Here is a 12272-nt window from a genome sequence, read left to right on the forward strand (position 1 = left end):
TAAAAACGTCAGGCATAATGCCCCACCAAAGACGTAATGTAATACACGGCAGCGTGCTCCACATAACATCCATCTTTGGTTTAAATACCCTCCATTTGACATTACGACAGGCCATTGCACATTCTTTGCATGCCTTCATGTATGCGGAGGATTACGCCAGTACCCTATCATTAGTAGAGGTTTCCGCGATGACAACAGAGACTTAGCTAGCTGCGCTTAACGTTTGATGTGGGGTGGAAATCTTTTTGTGACATGGCACTCTGGTGACGGGTTGATCTCTCGGAGAAACTGTGCAAATCATTGTCGGGCTGAATCCTAACTTGAGATCTGCTTAACGTGGACTTTTGCTTAAATCATACAGGGATCTCAAGTTAGGATTTGGATCTATGAGACTATGTGGGTAACTATGTGGCTAACAACATATATTTTTTCCTGACAATTCATCTGTATGACAATTTCTTTCTGTTCTAAGTTGATAGAGCTAGATGCACTATAGTTGATGTTTAGCAACTTTTATTAACTAAACTTACGTTACGTACGTAAACGTGTTCATGCAGGATTTGGATGCTACTCAAATCATACCCCCATGTTCACATCCTATCACTCTGATATTGTAAGCAACCCTGAGTTGCTCCACCAATTAACTCAAGAACAAAGACCTGGCTTGGCATATTTGTGGTGATGAAGTTAATGGTGAATTGAGGTTTGGCAACTTCATTTGGTCCTAATGACACTCAGTGGGTTTAGTGTGACTGGCATCTCTGCTGGGTGTAGTGGCACCCTATGACTTCCAGATGGCCTTGTGGACACCACTGGTAAACAACACCAAGTCCAACACCTTGAATTATTCCGTTCAGATAAGAGGACAAGTATGTGCATTTAACCATTTTTCTTAAAGGTCACAAGCAAATGATGAAGAAAGTGAAAATAAAAATATTTCATCAGGTTATTTTGATTTCCTTTCTTATGAATGACAAAATAACACATCATCACCTCGCCATCACCATGTTCTTCTGGCCTCTGTCCGTGCCCTTGGTGATTATTGGTCACCTAGTATGCCCTTGACTGGCAACTTCGGCTGGAAGTCTGGGCTTGTGCCATCTTCAGTTGGCATGGGGGCATACTGGAGACGGTGGGTACCTGCAGTGTCTAGTTTCAGGTCTGTCCTGAAGTGTGATAATTGCCCTGGTGCCAGCCATATGGTTGCCCTCTGAGAAGAAAGCTCTTAAGAGCTACTGTGAACACATCCCAGCTCCAATGTCTGACAATAAGGGTTTCTCTCAATTTTCAGCTTGAGAAAGAACATGACAGTGTTCCTCAATGTAGGCTATACCATACTGTATACTGTCTGTACCATGTCTGTACCACACATAGTATTTTTACACTGTTAAGTCTGTCTAGCACAAAAAATATGCTCATGGGACGAGTCTAAACAATGCTCAGCTGGGTCATTTCTCAAAGGAATTCCCCATGATTCAATTATACGTGAACAGCACATGATGGAAATAAAAAAATCAATGGAGGGCATCTGTGGCCGTGAGATAACGCTTTACCCCAGAGAGCCGTCAACAATACCAAAGCTAGCATCTAATTAATTAAAGCTAGCCACAACCACTACCGAAGGCTAAATAAGCCACTACTGGTTGTTCATATTTAGACAACCACTGCTACTGTCACTGTCTGCTTCTCCAAAGAACAGCTGGGTGGAATATTATGGCTAGGTGGCCTATTTCTTCTAAACCAATGTCTTATACTCACTATACAGGCATGGGATAGACGAGCGCATTATTAGGGCAAAGTCAAATAAGCTGAACATCTGTTTTTCCATACTGTTCCCGGGTCTCTGCTCATTTGGGCCATGCTGTAATTCAATAGCACACTTTGGGAGTGTGTGTGTGTGTGGAGTGTGTGTGTGTGAAGGTATTCCCTCTTGACACTACACAGCTGGCCGCCTGCACTCAGGGCCAGCCAGGCGAAGTTACCCAGCGATGCTTCTGGAGTTACACTCTTCCGTAACTCCCTGAAACGAACACCCAAAAAAGTATTGACCCTATGAATGAATCACACCTTTTTTTTAAAACACAGTCCAGTTCTGCCTCAGTGTTCCTCTTCACACCTGGAAGAGCAGTGTGTGGAAACAAGGCAACGACTGGACAAATACACAATACACAATGCACAATAGAAAATACACAATACACAATAGACAATACACAAGACAAAATACACAATAGGCAATAGGCAATACATAATACACAATACACAATATACAATACACAACATGGTTTTGGTCTGTTTTTTCATACTCCAAGTAGGCTTCTGTATTGTCTAGTTCCGTTTTGTTGTGGTATACCACTGCTGTTGATAAACACAAGAGAATCTCCATTAAAATAGATTTTCTAAACTTCAGGACTAGGCTTAATCTGGGAAGCCGACCCCTGAACTTCATAAAAATCGAGACAGCTGTTCTTGATATTACTGATATTTTTCATCCATGTTTGCACATGGAATCCATCTTTGACACTCATCTCCATCTGTTGTTTACAGGAGTACATGGACGCCAACAAGTGCATCGAGGAGCTACTCAAACAGCTGGAAGAAGAGCGGAGGAATGTCCGAAGGTAAGGGAGGATCCTCGATCTGCGTTTTGACAGCTGTTGCTAGTTGCCAATAAATATCAACAGCTGAACGCAATCAATTCTCAATGAGAACCTGCCGAACAATGTTGTTAAGTTTGGGAAGCTGACACAATGCTTTGTGTGCAGTCTTGGTGAGAAAATGCTATTGTGAAGTGATGGTGAGGACAAGGGTGCTAAAAGTGGGGAAAGACAAAGACGTACATTCAGTCTATTTCAGTTTTGGGGTTGGCTGGGGACATTTCTCATGGAGACAATGGGGATTTGGAGAGGCCAAACTCATGACCTTGGCCCTCAAACCTATCCTTAGACCCTTGAGTGTCACACCGCCCACAGAAAAGAGAGACAATTTTTCAAACTTCACCCCCATTATCCTATAACTCTCCATGTCAATAGAGTTGGTTTCCCCCCATCCAGGACCAATTTCCCCCTTGAGCGAGCAGGGAGGCCTGGGAGAGGGGCCTCTGAGTGGACCCAGGGTGGATGGTGGGGGTTAGAGGTTGACCGCTGACCAGGGTCTTTGCTATGGCAGGCCGGCTTTCAATAGAAGGGTAAGGAAGTGGTGTGTAAAGGAATGATTGTCTTGTCCCCCAGTCTAACTCACACCACTTTAGAAGAGGAGACCCTTCCTCTTTTGACCAGCAAAGTGACCTAATAACAGGTTAGAGGGGCCTGGTTGTTATTGTGTGGACTGGCCCATGGGAGCGGTTGGGGTCTTCTCACTAGGGGCTGTTTGGAAGCCATGAACTTGCTTAGACCTGGAGGGACAGTGGGGACAGTGGGGGAAATAGCTAGGGTGGCTGACCCTAAGGTTTTAGTGATAATTGTTTCGTTTTGCTCAGGATTTTTAATTTGTGTGTTTGCGTACATTTTTTCTGTACGTAAAACTAAATGATATTCTAATTCGATAATGATTATTTTATCTATTCAACATTTTTCTTCCAGTAGCTCATATAGATAATCACTTACCTACAAATACAGAAAACCGACTTATGCCTAATTACAATATTCAAATTCATGGTAATAAACCTCCTTGGAATAGACAGCTACGCTGACAGACCTGACAGACCAGATCCTAGGGATTGTGCTGCTTTTCCTCGGATGTTGCTCGATAGTGTTAGTGACAGTGATAAATGACTCCACACATTCTTTTGTTGGGCTGAAGCAGAAACTCAGGACGATAAAGACAGGCACGCCTCCTTCCCCTTATTAGGCTGTGTCTTACGGCTACATTATCGAGAGGACTTACATTGTATTCCTCCTTTTTTCCTGGGAATATGGAGGCAATCAATCCATCAAGAAGATGGAGAGAGAACGAATTGGATTCCACTAATTCAGGGCTTGTTATTTCTGTGTCTACTGACCCAATGCAAGCATATATTTATACAGTCTATCACATTATAGGGTAGTATTACACAGACGTAGGATATTGTACCTGGTTTCAATATTATGTCTAAGGCGCCATGCCATACTTTATTGTAAATGACCTTTGTTTGATATTTTTACTGCATTGTTAGGAGCTAGTAACACAAGCATTTCGCTGCAGCCTCTATAACATCTGCTAAACTGTGTACGCGACCAATAAACTTTGATTTGATGCTCTATTTCACTTATCCTTCCACTTATACTGTGTTTTCTAAATACCCGTCCATATACCCCTCAAAATACCCATGAAGAGAGGCATCAAGTCATGTCAAACTGTGTAGAAATTGCAGGAAATGCGTTTTAAAATGTGACTGATAAAAGTAGAGACTCAGAGCTAGAAAAATGTATATCATACACTACAGTTGAGGAACAATGGGAAAGTAATTCTGCTTTGAAAGTTGATAAACCCATCTCTTTAAGGATTCACATGTGAGGCTATGTACTAAACAACCAGAGATTTCAAGACTAAAGGCTGGTTTATACAACGGGTGTGTTCGTAAATGTAATCTGGAGTGCCAGAGTGTGCTCTGGGCGTTCGTAAACTCAGAGCGTTGTCAGATTGGCTGTTCGTAAATTCTGAGCGTTTCGCTCTCAGAGCGCACACTGGACGTTGGCTAGCTTGCTTGCTACAGTGCCTTGCAAAAGTATTCATCCCCCTTGGCGTTTTTCCTATTTTGTTGCATTACAACCTGTAATTTAAATTGATTTTTATTTGGATTTCATGTAATGGACGTACACAAAATAGTCCAAATTTGTGAATTGAATTGAAAAAAATAACGTGTTTCAAAAAATTAAAAAAAAAATAATAACGGAAAAGTGGTGCGTGCATATGTATTCACACCCTTTGCTATGATGCCCCTAAATAAGATCTGGTGCAACCAATTACCTTAAGAAGTCACATAATTAGTTAAATAATGTCCACCTGTGGACAATCTAAGTGTCACATGATCTGTCACATGATCTCAGTATATATACACCTGTTCTGAAAGGCCCCAGAGTCTGCAACACCACTAAGCAAGGGGCACCACCAAGCAAGCGGCACCATGAAGATCAAGGAGCTCTCCAAACAGGTCAGGGACAAAGTTGTGGAGAAGTACAGATCAGGGTTGGGTTATAAAAAAATATCAGAAACTTTGAACATCCCACGGAGCACCATTAAATCCATTATTAAAAAATTGAAAGAATATGGCACCACAACAAACCTGCCAAGAGAGGGCTGCCCACCAAAACTCATGGACCAGGCAAGGAGGGCATTAATCAGAGAGGCAAAAAAGAGACCAAAGATAACCCTGAAGGAGCTGCAAAGCACCACAGCGGAGAGTGGAGTATCTCTCCATAGGACCACTTTAAGCCGTACACTCCGCAGAGCTGGGGTTTTACGGAAGAGTGGCCAGAAAAAAAGCCATTGCTTAAAGAAAAAAATAAGCAAACACGTTTGGTGTTCGCCAAAAGGCATGTGGGAGACTCCCCAAACATATGGAAGAAAGTACTCTGGTCAGATGAGACTAAAATTGAGCTTTTTGGCCATCAAGGAAAACGCTATGTCTGGCGCAAACCCAACACCTCTCATCACCCCGAGTACACTATCCCCACAATGAAGCATGGTGGTGGCAGCATCATGCTGTGGGGACGTTTTTCATCATCAGGTACTGGGAAACTGGTCAGAATTGAAGGAATGATGGATGGCGCTAAATACAGGGAAATTCTTGAGGGACACCTGTTTCAGTCTTCCAGAGATTTGAGACTGGGACGGAGGTTCACCTTCCAGCAGGACAATGACCCTAAGCATACTGCTAAAACAACACTCGAGTGGTTTAAGGGGAAACATTTAAATGTCTTGGAATGGCCTAGTCAAAGCCCAGACCTCAATCCAATTGAGAATCTGTGGTATGACTTAAAGATTGCTGTACACCAGCGGAACCCATCCAACTTGAAGGAGCTGGAGCAGTTTTGCCTTGAAGAATTGGCAAAAATGTGGCTAGATGTGCCAAGCTTATAGAGACATACCCCAAGAGACTTGCAGCTGTAATTGCTGCAAAAGGTGGCTGTACAAAGTATTGACTTTGGGGGGGGGTGAATAGTTATGCACGCTCAAGTTCTGTTTTTTTGTCTTATTTCTTGTTTATTTTGCATCTTCAAAGTGGTAGGCATGTTGTGTAAATCAAATGATACAAACCCCCAAAAAATCCATTTTAATTCCAGGTTGTAAGGCAACAAAATAGGAAGTTGACGCAGTGACATCATAAACACTCTATTGAAATAGTTACTTGCATAGTGGAGTGTTTTGTTTAGACATGTAGCTAGCTAGCTAAACAATGAACCATAATCCCAACTCATAACTTTACTACCCTGCATGAATCTGCAGGTAGCTAACCAACCAGGTTCAATCTTAGTTAGCTAACATTAGGCTATAACTAGCAATGCAAATGGCTATGAGATATGAATAATATTACTACACAGATCATACACGTAACGTTAGCTAGCTAGCCAGCCAGCTAACGTTAGCTAGCTAGCTAACAGTACACTTTAACTTGAAATGAAAACAACTTTCTGATTAAATTAGAAATGTGTAATATCTGAAAATGTAGCTAGCTAGACTCTCTTACTCATATACCAGCTCATATTATAGACAGAAGCATGCTACATGGCAGACCAATCCGAACTCATCTCTAGGCATGTCCAGCCCACTCATTATCTCAGCCAATCATGGCTAGCGGGAAGGTTGCTGTCTTTTTCCATGGCTAAACCAACTAGGCTCGTAATTTAACAATTGTATTAGCATTTACAGATGGCATACAAGTTTTTTTTATTAAGGCACATGAAAGTTCACATGTTCCAGAAGGCATTTATGCCCCAAAACGCATTTTGATTTAAAAAAAAGTTTACGTTCAAATGGCGCTTCTGTGAAGTAGTGACGTGCGACATACGCCTAGTTGTCACGCCCTGACTCAGGGGACTTGTATTTGTTGAGTCAGGGTGTGGATTTTCTGTGTTGGGTTTGGCTATGTTGATTGTCTATGTTAGATTCTAGTATGGGTAGATCTATGTTGGCCTGTGTGGTTCCCAATCAGAGGCAGCTGTTGCTCATTGTCTCTGATTGGGGACCAGGATGGACTTGGGAGGAGATGAGAGAGAGTCTGGCAAGAGGGATGGAGGCCATGATCACGGGGGAGAGACAAGCCCAAAACATTTTTAGGGGGGGGGGCTCACGCCGTGGACGACGAGGCAGCAGGAGGCCGCGATAGAGCGGTTCAGCGGTTTAGCAGAGGAGGCCGCCAGATTAAGGGGGTCATTGGTTCAGAGGGAGCAGAAGGAAAGTGTAGAGGCACGGCGAGAGGAGCTGGTTAGGCAGCAGAAGGAGCGGGGGTTAATGGAAGAACCCAGTCCCGCTCCTCGCACCAATCAAGTGGTGCGTGTCGCCAGCCCGGTCCGGCCTGTTCCTGTCCCTCGCACCAAGCCAGTGGTGCGCATCGCCAGCCCGGTCCGGCCTGTTCCTGTTCCCCGCATCAAGCCTGTGGTGCGCGTCGCCAGTCCGGTACGGCCCGTTCCTGCTCCCCGCACCAAGCCAGTGGTGCACGTCGTCAGCCCAGTCCGGCCCGTTCCTGCTCCCCGCACCAAGCCAGGGGTGCGCGTCATCGGCCCAGTCTGGCCCGTGCCTGCTCCCCGCACCAAGCCAGTGGTGCGTGTGTCCAGTCCGGCACGGCCCGTGCCTGTTCCACCGGTGCCTGGTCCGGCACCGGTCAGCTGCTCCACTCCGGAGCCAGAGCAATCCGCTCCACCGGGGTCCAGTTCAGCTCCGGTCAGCGGCACTCCAGGTTCGGGGTCTCCCACACCAGGGTCCAGACAGGGCTTGGTACTTCGTGGGAGGAAGGAGAGAGGAAGCAGCGCGCCAAGGTCCAGACCAGACCAGGGGTGCAACGGGGAGGTGGAGAGTAAGTGGTGGTCACACCCGGAGCCGGATCCGCCTCCGAGGCGGAATGCCCACCCGGCCCCTACCCTGTTAGGTTTATGTGGCGCGGTCGGAGTCCGCACCTTTGGGGGGGGGTACTGTCACGCCCTGACTCAGGGGACTTGTATTTGTTGAGTCAGGGTGTGGATTTTCTGTGTTGGGTTTGGCTATGTTGATTGTCTATGTTAGATTCTAGTATGGGTAGATCTATGTTGGCCTGTGTGGTTCCCAATCAGAGGCAGCTGTTGCTCGTTGTCTCTGATTGGGGACCATACTTAGGCAGCCTGTTGGCACCAGTTAGTTGTGGGATCTTGTTCCGTGTGAGGTATGTTATTTGTCTACCTTGGACGTCACGTTCGTTTGTTGTTTTGGTTGTGCGTTTATTTCGTGAAATAAATATGAATGCATATCACGCTGCGCCTTGGTCCTTCTCGTTCATGAACGATCGTGACACTAGTTTCCTGAAGCGAGTCACAAATGTCAAAAGAAATTCCGGAGGAGGAGCCCCGGACCCCCTTCTACTGTTCAACCCCCCCCAAAATATCTATGCCACAATTTCGCCTTTGCTATGTATTGTAATTGCAGGCTAAAAACAGATCACAAATCAAACTCTTTTTAAAATATATGAAAATGTCTGCCAACGAATACAAGAAAGCTCACTCCAAAAACACAGCTTTTGCCAGCGTTCTCATCATATGTCAAACCCATCTGTTCCATAATATAGTCCTCCTTGTATCCACTCCTCTCCATAACACTCTACATCACACACACACACACACAGACACACACACAGCAACACTGGCCAAGGGAGCACAACAAAACCACAGTGGGGTACTGTCGCGGCATCGCTCATTATTTCATTAACTCTGGTCACGTCCATGACAAACACAAACATAGGCTCCACAGCCCTGTGTCAACATCAGATGGACAACCTCCAAACAAGACGAGGCATGTCATGATGCATCATGTAAGCTTTCCTTATGGTTGTCTCTGATCTTATCAAATCTAGATTGATTGTATGTGGAAATGAATGGCCAAAAGATGGGCAATAATTTCACCAAACAACAATATTATGTCTGTGCCATGTACATATATCCCTACATGTGAATAGAGAGAGAAAGTAGTGAACGTGAAGTGAGTGACAGCTCTTTCTCTGTTTAGACAGTGAGCTATTGAATGGGGGCAGGCATGATTTGGACTGGGACATATGGATGCTTCTTTAGGACACTAAAAAGCATGACTGGCCGGGTGGAAGGTCACGTGCCCTTTCTGAAAAGCTGCTGTGTCGAGGGAACAAAAATACATAATATTCCTTCGTTTTTGTTCCCTCTTTCTGCCAATTCCTCAATTTTGCCTTCATCCCTTCCTTCTTGCACTCCGTCCACGTGTCTGCGTGTCTGGTTGGGATTGCATGTGGTCTTATCTTATGTAATGAAAGTGTTTTTTCATTGCATACTAAATCTCCATTGACCTTCCTTTTGGGTATCTGTGCCAACACTTTATGTAGAACACTGGCCGTTGATCAGCCAAATGGCCAAAGCTGGTCTCACCTGGCTTACACTTAGCAGATGGTGTGCGTCTTTGTTTTGTCTGTGACCCCTCCACACCTTGGAGGACTCAGGGAGGGCAGGCAGGCAGGGGGCCTGCTCAGGGTAGCAGGGAGGTGGGGTGAGGAGCAGGGGAGAATGGGGACGCTGCTGGAGATCTATGGAGGATAGTCTCTTAGGCTATGAGGACCGGCAAGTCGTGCATCTGCAGCCCCTCCTGAATGGACATTAGCAAGGACATCTGCTAATCAATACACTATTTGTCATCTTTAGAGAGGAATTATCCCTCCACATTTGAGTGAAGGGGGAGGTTGGGCAGTAGGTTTTGTTAGATTATCGGTCCATTTTGAAATATCTTTGTTTGGATGTATTTCTCTTTGGGTGTAAAAGTAGTGGAAAGTAACTCTTTATCCTTCTCTAATGTTCAGCTACTTTCAATAAATGTATACTGTATTCCCATAGCTGTCCTTCATTTGTCTATGTGTGTCCTTGCCTGACCAGGACATTACCACTACTCACTAGTACTGTATTATGCTTAGATGGTGAATTATAGCCACCAGAGCAGTGTGTTCATTTACCAGTTTAGCTTGCAAATGGGATTTCATCCATTGTAAATTGAATTATTTTCCTTTTGATTTCCCTATAATTTATTTGGGCAATAATCCCTCCCTTCATGAAATTGCAGCGCCTCAGTTGAAGACCCTAAGGCAGCACTATGATCATCAAAAGCAGTTAATAGTTTAGTATATTATTAAATAAACCCTCTTTATCGAGTACCATTTTGGGCGCAGACTGAGGGACACTTTAATTGAAAGAGAGCCTGTGTGTGTGTGTGCGCACGTGTGTTCATGTTTATGTTCGTGTGTGTCCATCCACTATGATGATGATAGCACGCTAACAGAGGAGGCTTTTCCTCCACTGATGTTAACGGCTTGTGACTGTGCTGTGCGGCTCACTGATGTTACCACAAGGCATGTCTTGGCCTCAAAGACGCCTCTGTGCTTTCACCGCCGCTGCCGCCGGTCTCGGTAGATGAAAGGCCATGTAATCCTCTGTGGAAGTATGCGGCCCGCTCTCCCTCGCTCCCTCTCCAGATGATGAGGATAGGGCTGAGCCTTCCCTTGGTATGCCCCGCAATGCAACGGCGCGCCCCAAGGCTCTGTTCTGCAGCCGTTGCACTTGGGTGAAGGCCATGCATTTGACAACAGTAATTGGATAAGTTGACCAGTATAATGCTTTAATTTGATAACGCTAAGCCCCCACCAGAGACCTAATACGGTCAATTGTGTATTTATGTGCCCTCCTGTGAGCGAGAGACTTAGCCTAATCCATCGATTAGAGGTCAGTTCACCCACGAAAGTTGGAGATGAATTAATCCATTGGTTTTCGATAGAAATGTTCTGCAGAGAGATTTTTTTCCCCTCTTTTTCCCTCAGAAAACTCTCATCAAATGAATTGTTGTATTTGATGGGATTCGGTTAAATATGTTTATTTTAGTAATCAGTGGTTATGTTATTTCAAGCTCTTACATGTGTGTCCTGATGAAAATAGCGTACTTTAAGCTACTCAAGAGTTAATTCTAAACAGAGAACTGAACAATGCTTGAGGAAATATGCAGCATGTGCTTTTAGCCTGTATGTTCCATCTGTTATTAGCATGAAGCTAACTTTATCTTAGTCTAAGCTTAGTCTTAGCTTAGCTGCTTAGCTTAGTCTTTAATCAGAGTACCGTGGAGAGCTCTGCTCACTGTTGTGCATCTTGTTGGTCAATACTGCACTGTACTATCTATCAATTGAAGACAAACTCATATAAATAGACCCGATGATGAAAACACTTCGACCAGTTAGTTAAAGCCTGACACTGTTGTTGACCCATAACACAAGTCAGCCATGACTGCCACAGTACATTATTTGGATCTCCAACCACTAACATCAACCCAGTCTGGTCCAGTGCTGTTTATGTCTGTGGCTACTTTAAGATAGCCTGGTTAAACAAAATGGAATGCTGCATTTACCATTGATCACAATTGAACACCGCATTCAGTCTGGTTTAATCAGGCTAACTGTAAGAGCCCTATGGGTCTCCCGAGATTTATCAGTATGGCCAGGCCTGGCTAAAAACATGCATCAGTTTTATGGCGCTTATGAGAGGAAGAGGTTAATCGAATGGGTTAATGAAGCTTTTTATTGATACGTTCTCAAGGTCGCGTCTTCTTAACTCGCCGTAATATCTCTGTGCTCTGGTACAGTGAAGAAGGAAAGCACTTTGGCTAGTGACTGAAATGTTACGCTGGTCCTTTTCCCACTCATCACCCCCACCATTCAGTCCACATAGTACCACAGTAGCGTCCTTGTGGGCCAAGCGTTTCTCTTTATGATATACTCAAGGTCAATCATAAGCTAAGTGGCCATCTACAGTAGCGGCCATTTAGAATTTGAAAGCATCCTGTTACTTAAGATGAGTGTTTGTGTGCTTGTGTTCAATTCTTACATGACCGAGGTCAATGGTAGGCTATACAAAGAAGGGCTCTGTAAAATATGTTCTAACCTCAGGGGTCTTTCCTGGTTAAATAGGTTGAATAAATAAACAATATTATACAACATTATAATAGAAGGACTTTTGTTGTGCTGCTTACAGTACTGTAGGTCCATTGAGTGGAGGTATTAGGACTGTTCTTGTGGAAAATCAGATCCGGTGAAGAAGAGTGATCACTGTGGC

At 44.5% G+C, this 12272-nt stretch overlaps 1 protein-coding gene across 1 annotated transcript in view; it reads left to right on the top strand.

Annotated features, from left to right (window-relative positions):
- Positions 1 to 12272, top strand: part of LOC123491417 (nck-associated protein 5-like) — a 100851-nt gene that overhangs the window by 57256 nt on the left and 31323 nt on the right. The window contains exon 3 of the mRNA XM_045222164.1: positions 2545 to 2618. Within this exon, the coding sequence (XP_045078099.1) occupies positions 2545 to 2618 (74 nt within the window). The remainder of the gene's footprint in view (positions 1 to 2544; positions 2619 to 12272) is intronic.

This window comes from Coregonus clupeaformis, chromosome 1 (genome assembly GCF_020615455.1).
Source record: "Coregonus clupeaformis isolate EN_2021a chromosome 1, ASM2061545v1, whole genome shotgun sequence".
NCBI classification, from domain to species: domain Eukaryota; kingdom Metazoa; phylum Chordata; class Actinopteri; order Salmoniformes; family Salmonidae; genus Coregonus; species Coregonus clupeaformis.